This window comes from Macaca mulatta, chromosome 8 (genome assembly GCF_049350105.2).
Source record: "Macaca mulatta isolate MMU2019108-1 chromosome 8, T2T-MMU8v2.0, whole genome shotgun sequence".
Classification (NCBI taxonomy): domain Eukaryota; kingdom Metazoa; phylum Chordata; class Mammalia; order Primates; family Cercopithecidae; genus Macaca; species Macaca mulatta.
In genome coordinates this window covers 113,570,486-113,586,244 of record NC_133413.1, presented here as the reverse complement: position 1 = coordinate 113,586,244, position 15,759 = coordinate 113,570,486, and the positions used below count along the sequence as shown (strand labels likewise).

Genomic DNA, 15,759 nt, shown 5'->3' with positions numbered 1-15,759 from the left:
GTTACCTGATTTCAGCAGAGGAGCTGCCAGTATCGTAAACCCTGCTTAGAGCAGCAAACGTGAATGGGAGGCATTTCAGTGTCACATGGGGCAGCCTGCAAGTCTGGCTGGTGAGGATCAAAAACAGATGCAGGTTAGCAGGACTCAGACAGGCAGTGCAAACGGGAGTGTGTTCAGGTACCCTGGGAGGTGGGGGTGGGTTGTGGAAAGCACTGTGAAGGTGGGCCATGAATAAAGTCTGAGGGGCTACTGTCTGTTACCTGTACATCTAAGCTGTGCTCAGGACGTTGGCAGCAGCATGGGCAGTCCCTGGCTTCCCTTACCTTTAGGTCTAAGCAGTTATTCCAAGGAGTGCAATTTCTATGTTCTCTGAACTATAAAGTCCCTCTCAGTATCCTGACCTCTCACACCAGGTCAAGGTCACCCTCTCTGGAGGGATAAGTGAGCCTGGACCAGACCCAAACTCCCTGAGAACTCACTGGCCCTTTCCAGTCACTGCCTTCACTACCAGCCCTCTTCAATTCTCTCTCTCTAGCCCCCTCCAATCACCCAAATTGTCCTCTTAGACTTGGGCTCAGCCCAGCCCAAGGCTCCATGATAATTCCCCTCTAAATGGCCTCATCTCCCGGTTACACCAGACCTTCTAGACATGGTGGCACCATGTGGTGGTAGGAAAAGAACTGAATTTGCAGACAGTCTTCCCCCACTTGAATCTCTACACCAAAACTTACTAGTTGACTAGACTATAAATATTTCTATAAGTGTAAATTGGTGCTAATAGCATTCTCCTTACCTACTTCACAAGGCTTTTTGGAGGATTCACAGGGATCACTTATGTAAAAGGTCTTCGTTTAAAAAAAAAAAAAGTCTAAATAGCTCTGCATACAAATTTAAGGTTCCAGTAAAGATTCTCTGTAACTGCCCAAATATGTTTAAAATTAATGACTTTATTGACACAAACTTTGCCATGAAAAGTGTTATCCTAAAAGGATAGGAAGGATTAGTTTCTGTCTCATACACACATGAAAAAGTAGCCAGATGCATTTTTAGTCACACGGTTTAACTTCTGGTTGCTGTCTCCATGAAATCCAGATTGTTCTGGGGAGGGCCGGATCATATGCCCTGCGTTTCCTTCTCCCCTGGAAGTGAGAAAGTGTTCCTATATAAAACAGAGACACTTTCTGACGGTGATAAATTCCAAACGACATGCAGCAGTGAACTGATGCAGAAACAAAGCTGTAAAGAGAAGCCACAAAGCACATCCCCAGGGAGAAAGAGCCCTTGAACTCGCAGGATCACTGCCAACCTTTGGCAGCTGGGGGCTCCTGCTGAGTAATGTCAGTGGGGACATATGAGTCACAGGTTTTGCTTTTATTTTATTATTATTAAGACAATTTTTTTAGAACATAAAGTTCCTAAAAGCCCTTTCTCAAAGAACCACAAAATGATAAAGGTTTAGAAAAACTATAGTTTTGTGTATGGTAAAGTCTTGTACAGTGATTAGAACACCTAGTTTAAGACACAAACCTACCCTGAATATAAAAGATTCCATTGCTGAGTGATTTGCAACACACACTATACCTTAAGGGTCTAATTCAGTCTCCTAGTTATGAAGTCACTGTTAGATTCAGGATAGACAGTAATGACTAACCAGACTCCAAATCCCTCAACATCTGCACAGTACCTGGCACAGGATGGACATTTAATGTTTATTGAATAAATATGCAATCTGCCAATGAAAGGAAGGAAGGAAAAATGACACTACCCACTTGTGTTTGAAGAATAACAGAGTTAGCAGATAAGGAGGTTGTGTATCTGACTTTTGACCTGCATGTCAGTTCTCCGGACTATGTTATATAAACATAACATCATTAGGCTGCCTATTTCTGCTAAACATGGAATTTATTGGTACAGTTTGGTACAACTTTAGTCCTATCTTTCCCAATCCCAGGCATGTTAACAATCCTTGAAAAATCCTGCTACATTAGTTTGGAGGAAAATACATCCAGATGAACGTTTCAAGACATACTAGAAAATTATTCCTATCAAAACATCCTTTTTCTGTGTCAGCTACCTCATTTCTAATGCAGTGCACATCAATCTAATGTCAGTGTGAATACACATCAACCAGGTGCTGGCTTTCTAAAGTGATTCCTTTGTAGATGCCAAAATGACAGTCCTGGGGTGGTGAACAGAGAGACCAAGGTGAAGCCATGCATGCTGCCACATGTCTCTGGATCATCTCCTTCTCCTACGCAGTGTTCAATCTTTGATTAACAATTGCAAATGACCCCAATAGAGAGGGAAGACAGTTAAGAAGATAAGCAAAGGGAACTGGAAAGCTATGTAAAATTGCAATGTCTGGCTGAGCCCTGAGGGGTATCCTTATTTGGATGCATTGGCCACAAGCATGGTGACATTAAGGACTGGAGGCCAACGTGGACATCAGAATAGGAGGACTTTCCAGGCAGATGAGGAGCAGGTATGACTGCTTCACAGACACCTCCCAAAGACATGCTATGGGCAGTGGGTTGATCCATGGGAAACTGGATCTGATCTGTCTCATACGAAGCTAAGGAAACAAGGATAACAAGGAGTTTTTCTCTACCTTGATTTTTTCAATATGTGGGTTTAGAGTTGGATGGAAGCCAGCTTTTAAGTGACCCTGGTAAGATTTGTAATGATAATATTTAAAATGAAAGAAGGAAAGAATAAGCTTGCCTGAAACAGAACACACTATAATGGTCAGGAGAGTTTAGTACTAAGGTGTGACTCTTTCACCCAGGAAATGCATTCCTACTTTTCTGTTTCATAAACTGACCTGTAGTTTTAACTCACTACTTTTACACCAGACCCTATTATAGGAGTTGCAAAGAGACAAACTGAACTGCACATTTGCAGTTTATTAACATATGTAAGCACTATGCCAATACATTTACATGATAAGTAGAAGGCTCAGAAGGGTCCCAACAAATCAGGCAGCAGTTTGCTGCCAGGTAAGACAGTCTTGCCAGGGACTCAGTAGCATTCAGGTCCAGCAAGGGGCAGCCACTTCTTCAAGGTTCTTTGATGGTATCCAGTGCCTTGAAGGACACAGAAGAAGTCCATCTACCCTTCTGCTTGGACTCTCTGCTAGTTGACACAGTTCTTTGTGATTCTTCGACTTCTGTCCATCTGTTGGATGCTGTCTGTTACATTAATGGTGACTTCTTTTGCAGACATTCTCTTAGCATCTCTTTTAGCCTGTTAAGTTGAAAACAGTGAATTGAGTTACTAGGAAATGTAAACCAAAGAAAATGACTGAGGCAAGTCTCAATCAATTTAGAGGTTTATTTTGCCCCAGTTGAGAGTGTGCCTGGGAAAAAGGAACACAAATCACAGGAACATTTGTGATCTGTGAGAAAACTCCCAAAGAGGGTTTGAGGACTTCAATATTTAAGGGGGAAAGAGTCGGCAGTAGGGGAAAGAGGAAAGGAAAAGGGAGGGTAGAGAAAAGGGGAAAACAGTTACATTCTTTTGAAGCTTTGATGAGCATTCACTGAATCTACATTTTATATGTGAGAGGAAGGGATAGAGAAACAGTCAAATATGCATTCATCTCATGCTCAATGAACTTGCATTTTTACATAACATAAAAGAAACATAGAATAGTTAATGAGTAAAATGTGCATTTGTCTCAAGTGAGCAGAAGGATGACTCCTAGTCCTGTCTTTGTCCCACACCTGTGAAGATAAGCTGTTAATTTACATGGGGTGAAATCCAATAGAAATCTGTTTTAGGGTAAAGACCTTAGGGCCCACAAGGAATTTCTTTGTGAGAAATTGTGAGGTTGTCCCCTAGAAAGGTACGTGGCCTTCTGTCTTTGCAGTTATCTATTTAGGAACAAAATGGAAGGCAGTTTTGGGTAACTTAACTCCTAAGCTTAACTTTTCCCTTTGGCATAGTGAGTTTGGAGTCCTGAGATTTTTATTTTCCTTTCACAGAAATATGTGAAGGTCCTCACAATTTGCATTAATCTCTTGAGATTATCACAAATACACACACACACTCACACACACACAGAGTGAGGAAGGATGACCCACAAGAACGCAGGCACATATGCTTCCTATCAGAGGTTTCTTTGTTGAATCTTTAATACCAACACAGCACAGAGCCTGGAATAGGGCATGTTCATTAAAACATTGTTGAGTGGCCGGGCGTGGTGGCTCACGCCTGTAATCTCAGCACTTCAGGAGGCTGAGGCAGGTGGATCACGAGGTCAGGAGGTCGAGACCATCCTGGCTAATACAGTGAAACCCTGTCTCTGCTAAAAATACAAAAATTAGCTGGGCGTGGTGGCAGGTGCCTGTAGTCCCAGCTACTTGGGAGGCTGAGGCAGAAGAATTACGTGAACCCGGAAGGTGGAGCTTGCAGTGAGCCGAGATCGCACCACTGCACTCCAGCCTGGACAACAGAGTGAGACTCTGTCTCAAAAAAAAAAAAAAAAAAGAACCATTGCTGAGTGAATGAGTGAATGAGTGAATGAGCTACGGTCCATCAAAGGGTAATGTGAAAGTTTTCATAGTTGGCTTTAGTAGAGTGGTTAAGAGTTTGAGCTTTGGAGTCAGAGAGACTTTGGTTCAAATACTGGCTATATGATTTCACTATGGGCAAGTTTTTTCTAACCTCTCTAACCCTTATCTATAAAATTGGAAATAATAATATTCTCTCTCTCATAAGATTTTTGTATGGATTAAATAAGGTAATGCATGTAAGGTACTTAGTACAATGCCTGTCACTAAATGAAAATGGGAAAAAAATAACCTTAAAAAGTAGGATAGACTATCCACTTCTAACTAAGGATAAACCAGTGACAAAAGTTCTGAATTAATATTAAACATTAAAGCATTAATTAAATTGTAGGTTCTTTAAGTATGTGTGTCCAGTCCCTGACTTTCCATCCCCCCCAATGAGAAAACAACTTTGGTGAGGGGCAGTCTTGTGCCTATTCTTGTGATTGTGTGCTGGGGGTGAATACGAGTGAGCCTGTGAGTTGCCTCCACTAGTGGATGGACACAGTTATTTGCTGCCCAGCCCCATTCCAGAAAGGACCTGCTGCCTCGCTGCAGGGAGAACAGTCAGCAAGTAGCCTCCAGTTGTCCCTTGAGGGGACAGCATCAGCTGCAGAGAGCCACCTCACTCAAGTTCATGCCCTTCCCAAGATGGCCCAATATGCAGGTAAATGGAAGGGCATAAACGTGTGACCATTTGGGCCCTAAACAGGTCAGCTCCCACAAGCCATTTAGCTGCACCGGGCAGGGGTGGCTGGACTTCTCCCTTAACTCACTCCTGCTTCCATTGCCCCTTTCCACAGGTGTTGGCCTCAAGGGCACTTCCTAACATCCTGTGTGATGACATCTGGGTCTGCCTCCTGGGAACATAGTCTGCCTCAGATCCTGTGGGAACACCCTTCCAGGCATGAGCATCTCCTTGTGCTGGGTGTTGAGAGACGCACATTTTTCATACAACATGGCCCCTGAACACAAGCAAACTACTTCCTCTGTAGTGCATCCAAATAAATGGTGAACTATTGCACTGATGGGGAAAAATCTATTGTTCTGTTGTATTTATTAACAAATGATATGTATGTTTCTAACATGTCACATAAATCCTGTGTCCTTGTGTAGCTGATGGCGACATCCCTCTCCAGATTCCCTTTACTCTGCCAGAGCATCCCTCCCAGCTGCTGTGACTGTTGGCTGCTAACTGCTCACAGCACACTCTTCTTTTGAGAACTGCCCACATCCGATTGGAGCCACCTCCTCCAGGAATGCCAAACAGGCCCATGTCCTGGAGAGGCCCATATCCCATGCCTGATTGTTAGGATACAAAAGGCTGCCCTTTTTGTCTTTTGGGGGTACAAATCCATGGTGCTTTGTGTGCCCCACGGCTCCTTGTAGTCAGGCTGAGGCTAGACTATAGCTGTTCAGCTGACTGAACTCACACATTTGCTGAATCTGATCCTCTGCCCTGCCCTGCTTCCTCTACTACCATGCAGGTTTCACCTGAGAGTACTTTTTCAATTACTTTCATCCTTTCAATTACTTGCATCCTTATCTCAGGTTCTGCTTCTAGGGAACCTAACCAAAGACAACACTTTATGGGTGATTTGAGAAACATTTAAGGATAATTTTGACTCTACATAATTTTAGTCTTATCTATTGATTTCATGAGATAGGACGTCACTGCTTTCCTCTGTGTGTTCCTAGTGCCTAGCACAGCTCTGAGACATCACAAGCTCTCAGTTTAACTTTGTTCAAATAAATGAATGAATGAATGCACTACACTTGTCAGTGTACCCTTGCTTTAACAACCAGTAGGCAATACTGTTTAGGGCTCAGTCTTACACTCAGGTTTTCTGAGCCTGAACTGGCACCAGGGCTAGCAAAGACTTTTATGGGCTTATTTTTCCCCAAAAGCAGAGAACTGATAAAATCACACAACCTTGAAACTAAGCATTTCTTGTTGTCTGTAACTCCTCCTGTCCTTTAAAGCATTCTTTCTAAGAGTAGTGAGGACTAAGCTCTGATTTTTAAAAATCTTGCCCAAATTCCTTAGGGGTCTGGAGAGTCATGCCCTACAAACCATAAATTCTCGTCAGATGGGTTTTATTTAACCCTGTATATCGTGACTTACTTTTCAATCTGACTCTGGCATAACAAGGAAGAAAATAAAAATATTTTACCCCAAAATGTTTTTCTGTCATATTTTGAAATGGTCCTGCAAAGCCATCCCTTGGGGGAAAACTCCACATTCTGTAGAGAATCCCCTTTCCCCTTCCTTTTGTCTTCCTTCCTTCCTTTCCAGACCCAGGCGATAATCAACTAAGTGCTAGGTGCCCTTTTAGGTAGGATAAGAAACATTTTACAACGTGCTCTCCCTGAAGTCTGCTATCTGAGAGCTTCCTCTGCACAACAAAACTTGGTCTCCACAATCCTTTATCTTAACCTGAACATTTCCTTTCTATTGATCCTAGATCTTCAGATAAACGCAACCAATTGTCTACCAGAAAATGTTTAAATTTACCTATAGCCTGGAAGCCCCCGCCCCCTGTCCGCCCACTCTGCTTTAAGTTGTCCTGCCTTTCTGAACCAAACCAATGTATTTCTTAAATGTATTTGATTGATGTCTCATGCCTCCCTAAAATATACAAAACCAAGCTGTGCCCTGCCCACCTTGGGCACATGTTCTTGGGACCTCCAGAGGGTTGTGTCGTGGGCCATGGTCACTCATATTTGGCTCAGAATAAATCTCTTCAAATGTTTTACAGAGTTTGACTGTTTTCATCTACAGTAGTTATTTCATTTTCCGAGTTCACATTGCACTATCCCATGCCTGCTACACACACACACACACACACACACACACACGCACACAGATGCACACGCACGTATGCACACACACACAAAGCGTTGTGAAGGAAAACAGTGATTCTGTTTCCTAAAGAAAACCGTGATGATTATGAGACCAGTTCCATCTGACTTCCATCTCTGGTGTCACTACACAGCTTTGAGGACTGGGGCATGGAATACAATGCAGGGGTTTCTTTAAAGTGAGCCAAATTGACAGTAGAATTCCCTTCAAATTGGTGGGAGGTAAGAGGGCTTTCCAGAATGGAAATGGAAATGTTCCAAACTGCAGAAATGCTTTTCTTTAGAAAAGACTGTTGGTAAGATTTCACAAAAGTGTATTAAAGGTGATACACAGATGATACAAAGCTCTCTATTTCAGTCTGTACTTCTAAGCTTAAAAATCTAAGCAAAAATCCAGTAGTTGGATTTCCAAGCCTATTTAAGAGGCTACAAAGTAGTCATTCCTGTAACAGCCACAGATATATGTAATTGTAACCCAATTACAATAGGGCCATTTCTTAAATCTGTATATCATAAGCCTGCACAATGGAAATGTTCAGAGCACAAGTTTTGGGGCCAGATAGACCTGGGCATGGAGCAAGCCTTTGCTACCAGTTAGTTGCAACAAGACATGTTGCTTTGACATTTGAGTTTCAGTTCTATTATCTGAAAAATGAAGGAAATAATGCCTGCTTTTTACTTTTCTTTGAGAGAATTAAGTACGTCACATAACATTGAGAGGGTTACCAACTTCTCCTAGTTTATTCTGGTTTATCCAGGGCTGATAATTTTTTTTTTTTTTTTTTTTTTTTTTTTTTTTTTTTTTTTTTTTTTTTTTAGAGAGAGAGTTTCACTCTGTTGCTAGGCTGGAGTGCAGTGGCGCAATGTTGGCTCACTGCATCCTCCGCCTCCCGGGTTCAAGAGATTCTCCTGCCTCAGCCTCCTGAGTAGCTGGGACTACAGGTGTGAGCCATGCCCAGCTAATTTTTGTATTTTTAGTAGAGATGGGGTCTCACAATGTTGGCCAGGATGGTCTTGATCTCCTGACCTTGTGATCTGCCCGCCTCAGCCTCCCAAAGTGCTGGGATTATAGGCGTGAGCCACCGCCATGCCCGGCCTGCCAGAAAGTTTTAAAACTAAATATCCTGCATCACAGAAACCTACTCAGGCCCCAGCAAACCAGGATGGTTAGTCACATCAATTATAGCTATTGACATTAATTTTATTTGTAGAAAGATGATGTCAGTCAAACAGCAAATTAAAATATAAAGCCCTATTATACTGAAACGAGGACTACTGCTACTACTACTTCTAAATGGCAACAACAATAACTCTAAAAGTTGTGCTTCCGGATAAAGGACAAACTGGAGTTCTGTAACTCCGATGATACAGGACTCAAAAGGTTCCAAGCCATAAACAAATCCACTTTCAAATAATGACACTGCATTTAAGTTAGCAAATTAAACAATTAGAATAACAATGCATTTTCTCAGAAACGTTTTATGAAAGAGAAGCTTTTGAATCTGACATATCGACAGAAAAGTACCCAACCAGAAGCAGCCATGAGGATGTTCAAGAGGTTGGTAGTCGTTGCAATTGAGGACTAAACTCTGATTTGTTTTATCTTGCCCAAATTCCTATCTAAGGGGCCTGGGGAGTCATGACCTACAAACCATAAATTCTCATCAGATAGGTTTTGTTCGACCCTGTATATTATGTCTACTTTCCAGTCTGACTCTGGCATAACAAGGAAGAAAATCAAAATGTTTTACCCCAAAATATATTTCCTTGCCATATCTTGAAATTGCCCCACAGAGTCTCTTGTGGGAAAAATCCACATTCTATAGAGAATCCTTTTTCCCCTTTGTTTTCCTTCCTTCCTTCCCAGATCCAGGAGGTAATCATCTAAGAGCCAGCCACCGCTTTAAGTCTGTAAAAAATTTACAACCTGCTCTCTCTAAAGTCTGCCATCTAAGAGCTTCCTCTACACAATAAAACTTGGTCTCCACAATCCTTGTTCTTAACCTAAACATTCCTTTCTATGGATCCCAGGTCTTTAGACAAACTCAACCAATTGTCGACCAGAAAATGTTTAAATTTACCTATAGCCTGGAAGCCCCCACCCCCCGCCTGCCCACTCTGCTTTGAGTTGTCCCACCTTTTTACACCAAACCAATGTATTTCTTAAACGTATGTGACTGATGTCTCATGCCTCCCTAAAATATATAAAACCCAGCTGTGCCCCAACCACCCTGTGCACATATTCTCAGGATCTCCTGAGGGCTGTGTCGTGTGCCATGGTCACTCATATTTGGTTCAGAATAAATCTCTTCAAATATTTTACAGAGTTTGACTCTTTTCATCAACACGATCTAGTTACAACTCAAAAACCTTAGATTTCAAGTCCAAACAAGAGAGAAAGAAGATGAGAAAAAGAACTATCATGCCAGATATTTTATCTAGAAGTTTGGAGAAGTGAGTTGTTTTGCCCTCTGCTGAGAAGAGCAACATAAATACAAGAAACAATCACACCATTTTGCCCCTCAGTGCCTGTGATGCTTTATACAACATATTTTTTCCTCTGATGTAGTTTTCAGCCAGCCAAACCTTTTTATTTAACATCACGCCCCCGTCCCTTTTTAATGACAAGAAAAGAAAATGTGTTTCTATTGCAATTACTGGCTTAAAAAAAAAAAGTATGGGCCCCAATTTCATAATGAGAGGAGCCTAATTGGCACCTTTTTCTCGTGCAGCCGCGCCGATCCTTCCTCTACTTCTAACATTCTTGTTTTGTGAGTTTTATCACCATTGACTCTTGTTAATGGGCCACCTCTGTTTTCTCACCCAGTTTTACAGCTTTTCAACTCTTTCCTTACCTCATTTTAAGTTCTGCAGCTTTCGTACCCATGAATCATAGATTTTAGTCTTCTTGATACTGCCTCTTTAATTAAAAGCAGTCTGCCATTTCTCAAGGGTGACCAGATTGGCCGTGATGACCTCTTGCCAGTCTCTGACCCAGACGGACTTGTTTATCTTGGGGTTCAGATGTCAATAATTAGCCTGTTTCCTGTGGAGGTTGGGACAGCTTGGCTGCTCCTGGAGACCTAGATTCAAGACTGCAGCTACCTTTGTTCAGCCTTTTTTCACTTTCCCCACAGATGGAAATAGAGATGTTCTCAGCTTTGCTTGAACTCCACAAATATATCTGTACCTAATATGGGATTATACAAACCTTTTCATAGTTCTTCACAGACAACAAAGAAAAGCATGGCTTCTGAGATTATGATGTGTGAGACACCAATTTTTCTGCATAAGTAGTATTTTTAATTATAAAAGGAAGACATAATTATGGCAAAAAGAAATTCAATGAGTAAAGAAGGGCTTCTAGTGCCTTCCCTAGAGATAATTATGACTAATAATTTCTTACGGAATGTTGCAGGGATTTTCTAGGCATATACAAGCATAGGGCTCTATTATTCTCTCTCCCTATATTCTTTACTTCCTTCCTGGCCTTTAACCACAGTTTAAATTATGCATTTTTTTAACTTATTTTTTACTTTCTTCTCATATTGTAAACTTCAAGACAGGAGGAACCTAGTCTATTTTGTTTATTATAGTATTGCCAGACTCTAATTTAGTGCCTGTCGCATAATAGACACCCAATAAATAACTTGACCATGAACACATGTGTGAAGATAAATCTTCAGAAAGAAAAGAAAAGGAAAATCCCTGGGAACAGAAACTGTGTGCATTGCCCTGCCTCAATGTCCCAGAACTTTGCTACAAGATTTCAATTACATCCATGATTAATCATTCCTTGCACCATTCCTGAGAGACAGGTGGGAATGTTACTGTATTCACTTTCCCAATGAGGCAGCTGAAACCAGTCAGGCAAATGCACTTAACTCAGGGCCAATGTCAATATTGGTGATGAGTCAAAAAAGATGGTGACCCCAGGTTTCATATCCCACCTCTCACAACTCTGCCAAGGCTCACTCTAAATCCTCCACCACTAAGTTTCAGATAATGGGAAGGAAGAACGTGGGGCTTAGATGGAGACAGATCTGGGTTTGAATTTGAACACAGTCAAATCATGACTCCTTGGGCCATGTTGACCAGATACCTAGTTTCTGAGTCTCTGTTTTCCCAGGTAGGAAATGATGCTGCTTACCTTTTAGAGCTGTAAGGGTTAAAAATGATGTCATAGTGTGTCTGGCACGTTGCAGGCACTTCGAAATATTAGTTTTATCCTCTCTTCCTTCCCAAAAGATTAAAGACTAGAGTTTGACAGCTGCAACTCCAGATGTTTGACTTCTTTTCAGACAGGTCTCATGAAAGGAAGATACACAATAACACACCCTAGTTGTTCTCAAATTCTGTGAATTTATTTGCTGCTGCTTTGTGAATTTGTGCGGCATTAATGCAAGGTCAGTCGGGGGATATTCGATCTTAGCAACTCCACCAAGGGCCAGCTGCTAGCCTTGGAAGGCAGGGGTCAGACCATGCTGCAGGTAAAACTCTCAAGAATCCTCCAAGCCTGGAGCACATTCTATGCAGACCACAGCCCCCTTCCCCATCTACACTTAGATTTACTCGCCCTGGGAGTTTGTATCAAGTGCCAAAAGGAGTTGTTGCTTTTCAACTTGAACCTCAGATAGACGAACAGACATTAGGAAGGCAGCAGAACCTGCTTTAGAAAAGCAACTGGGCACCCACAGAACAGTCATCACAGGATGGTGGTGCAGAGCCGGGATGGGTGTGGTCAAAGCTATGGGAACCTTTTCTAATCTGAGTGATGACTAGGCTGTCTCATTTAATCAACACGTAGGTAGCGAGTACCGGTTAGGTTCATAACCCTGAAGTAGGCTCAGGAGTCAAGGGAAAAATATAAAGAAAAATAAGGCAGTCTCTGCCCTGAGAGCCTTCTAGTTGAACTGGTTTGACTGCAGACCCTTAGACGAACACCGAGTCTTGCAAGTCTCTACAAGAGGTAGCAGCCAGTAGGTAGGTGCACATCTCTGTATTGCTAAATTCCTTCCTTTTTCCCCAGGCTTGCATTAGAGAGGACACCAAAGTGCCCTTCTAATAGCTTTCCCTCCCTTTGGTTTTCCCACAGGTTTCTGTTATTCTCTCCCTCCTTATAAGGTCCTGTTTTTGTTTTTCTAGGAGAGACTCATATTTACTTTCCAAACTCTTCCTTGATATGTCTCATATAAGTGTTATCCAGGAGAAATCCTGGGCTGGTCCTAATCTCCTTTCTTGATCAGGTCTCCTAGCTCTGTGGACCTTCACCTGTCTCTCCTAGACTGGCCAGGCCTTGCCAATGATGTTGACCAGACACTGGGGGAGGGGGCAGGAGGAGGAGGAGGAGAAAACTCCTTAGCTGAGAATCAGTCCCCCTGCTAATTCCTTTAGCACGGTCCAGTCACTTTGCCAATAATAATAAAGCAACTTGAAAATATGTAGCTTCTGAAGACAGGAGGGTTCCCTGGAAGGCCAGCCACATGTCAGAGCCTTTTCCACTTGAGCTATGGTCACATATACATTTCTACTGTAGCTGAATACTTGAGGAGGTATTTTAAGCGCGGTGGGCGGGATGGGGGGAGGTGGGGAACAAGAGTCCTAAGCCCAAGGAAATGGCACATTCAGGTTAGAGAGTAAATGTTTGGAGGCAGCTCAAAGTTCCTGAACAACTAATTAGCGGGAGAAGACAAGCAACTACAGCGCTGCCTCTCATGTTGTTTGTTGAGCTCAGGTAGGGAGCTGGATGAAGGAGACCAAGCCAATGATTTATCAGACACTGTGGAGTCAGTAAGTCTCCAAATGACTGGGGAAATCAAGGTGCAACAGAGAAAGAGAAAGAGCTCCCCACCGAGACGGTCAGTTCCAATTTGTGAAAGATCATTTTTGCCACAATCTTCTTGCCAGTTAACACCTATTAACACCAGGCATAAGGCGGCGGGGGGACTGGAGGGAATTGACAAAAAGGAAGATATGGTTTGTTTGATGGGACAGGAAGTGGAGAAGGGCTCCAAACACAAGGTGCAGTTGCTAACAGCCATGAGCAGCATTAGTTGCCCCATCACCCTTCGGAAAGCAGCTTAAACGTGAGGTGTCATCTGCGTTAATAGAGTAGCTGCTACCCCTGACTAGTGACCTTCTACTTCCTTCATAGCACCATTCAGAGTCTATAAATGCTTTATTTATTCTATATTATTTGGCTCCCAACCCACCTCCATTAAAACTAGCAGCTGCTTCAGAGCAAAAGCCGTGTCTGTCTTTTCTACCCTTGGATCCTTGGCACTAGAACAGTGCCTGGCACCTAGACAGCACTCAATGAACATTTGATGAATGAATCCTAAGAGTAGTTATAGGAACTGATGAAAAATTTTCCAGGCCTAGCAAGGATTGCCTTTCACATACAAATTTGTTTTGTAAATCTGAATGGCAGCACTACAGTAGGCCTGTGGATGAGGACACATGCTTCATGAAAGGGGTCTTCTGGAGAAGGAAAGCTTTAAAAAAAAATGCCAAAGAACCACCAACCAGGTGGCCTGATGGCACCTAAGGGGAGCGCTGTGCTATGCTAATAGCTCACATAGGGGTGTGATGGAAGACTGGAAGGGGCAAGTGGATACTGACTGAGCCAGATACTGAAAATGCACAAAGCTTTGGCCCAGAGTCTAAGAGACACACTAGGAAAAAACAGTATATCAAAGGCCCAGGAGGGAATAGGAAGAAAAGTATTTTCTCTGGGCAAATAGTAGGCAGTTGAGAGCCTGCCTGAGTGTTGGTATGAGATAGCACTGCTGACAGAAGCATCAATCACAGGTAAATTTAGCTTCTAAACTAACATCTTAGACAGAAAACCTTTGCCTTGGCCTTTGAGGGACTCAGAATGGCCAGTGACTGGTGAGGTCTCAGGATGTGAAGACCACTGATTATCTTTTAAATGTAAACCCTTAAAACTGAAGTTATCAGCTCCCTGATCTTATTTTGAAAATAGTTACAATACAGCCACGTTCACTTAATTATGAAAACAAAAGCTGCACAGGCTGCTCATCGATATGCATTGTCTGGCCAGGGGTGCTGCGTTGGGCAGGTGTGTGTGGTCATCACTCCTCTGTGACAGTTTCCACTGCTGTTGAAGCCCTATGGGGGCTGACTCTGCCTGCCCCATTTTAAAGCCCCAAGAGCTCCCAAAATGTGTATGTGTGTGTATGTGCATGTATGCGTCTGGGGGTGTGTGTGTGTGTATGCATCTGTGTGTGTGTGTATGTGTGTATGTGTGTGTATGCGTCTGGGTGTGTGTATGTGTGTGTATGCGTCTGTGTGTGTATGTGTGTGCATGTGTGTGTGTGTATGTATGTGTGAGTGTGTGTATATGTCTGTGCGTGTGTGTATGTGTGTGTATGTGTGTGTACATGCATTTCCGTGTGTGTGTGCGTGTATGTGTGTAGGTGTGTGTGCATGTGTGTATGTGCGTGTGTGTATGTGTGTGCATGTGTGCACCATGTGAGTGCACGTGTGTATGTGTGTATGTGTGTGTGTGTCCACGTGTGCTTGTGTATGTGCGTGTCTGCGCATGTGTATGTGCATGTGTGGTGTATGTGTGTGTGTGCACTTATGTGTGTGCATGGTATGCGTGTATGTATGTGCGTGTGCATGTGAGAGTGTGTGTATGTGTGAGTGTATGTGCATGTGTGTGTGTGGGCGTGTGTGCATGATGTGCGTGTGTGCGTGGTGTGCATGTGTATGTCTGTGTATGTGCGTGTGTGAGTGTGTGTGTGAGTGTGTGTGCGTGTGTGTGCATGTGTGTATGTGCATGTGTATATGCATATGTGCATGTGTATATGCATATGTGTGTGTGCTGTATGTGAATGCATGTGTGTGCGTGTGTGCATGTGTGTGTGCGTGTGTGCATGTGTGTGCATGTGTATGTATATGTGTGTGTGTGTGTGCGCATGTGTATGTGTGTGTATGTATGTGTGTGTGTATGTGTGTGTATGTGTGTGTGCGTGTGTGTGTATAAGAGTGTGTGTGTATGTGTGTGTGTGGGGGGGAGCATGGGGACCTACTTTCCCTAGCTATATCTGAGTACCAATTCCCATCTGTAAATTGGAGACAATGTCAACATTTTAGAGTTATTGTGAGGATTAAGAGATAATATAACAAAGTGCTTAGCACCCTATGTCATACCTAGACCACACATGAATAAATATTTGCTACTGGCTGGGTGCAGTGGCTCACACCTATAATCCTAGCACTTTGGGAGGCTGAGGCAGAAGGATTGCTTGAGCTCAGGAGTTTGAGACCAGCCTGGGCAACATAGTGAGATCTCCTCTCTGCAAATAATTAACAAATTGGC

The 15,759-nt window shown here is 42.8% G+C and overlaps 2 protein-coding genes across 3 annotated transcripts in view; both read right to left on the bottom strand.

Annotated features, from left to right (window-relative positions):
- Positions 1-15,759, bottom strand: part of CTHRC1 (collagen triple helix repeat containing 1) — a 403,638-nt gene that overhangs the window by 154,439 nt on the left and 233,440 nt on the right. The gene's annotated exons all lie outside the window — the stretch shown is intronic.
- BAALC (BAALC binder of MAP3K1 and KLF4) overlaps positions 928-15,759 on the bottom strand; it is an 82,685-nt gene continuing 67,853 nt past the window's right edge. For both annotated transcript variants that reach the window (NM_001266643.1, XM_015145732.3), the window contains 1 exon segment: positions 928-3,243. In NM_001266643.1, coding sequence (NP_001253572.1) covers positions 3,133-3,243 — 111 coding nt within the window. In that variant the 3' untranslated portion in view covers positions 928-3,132.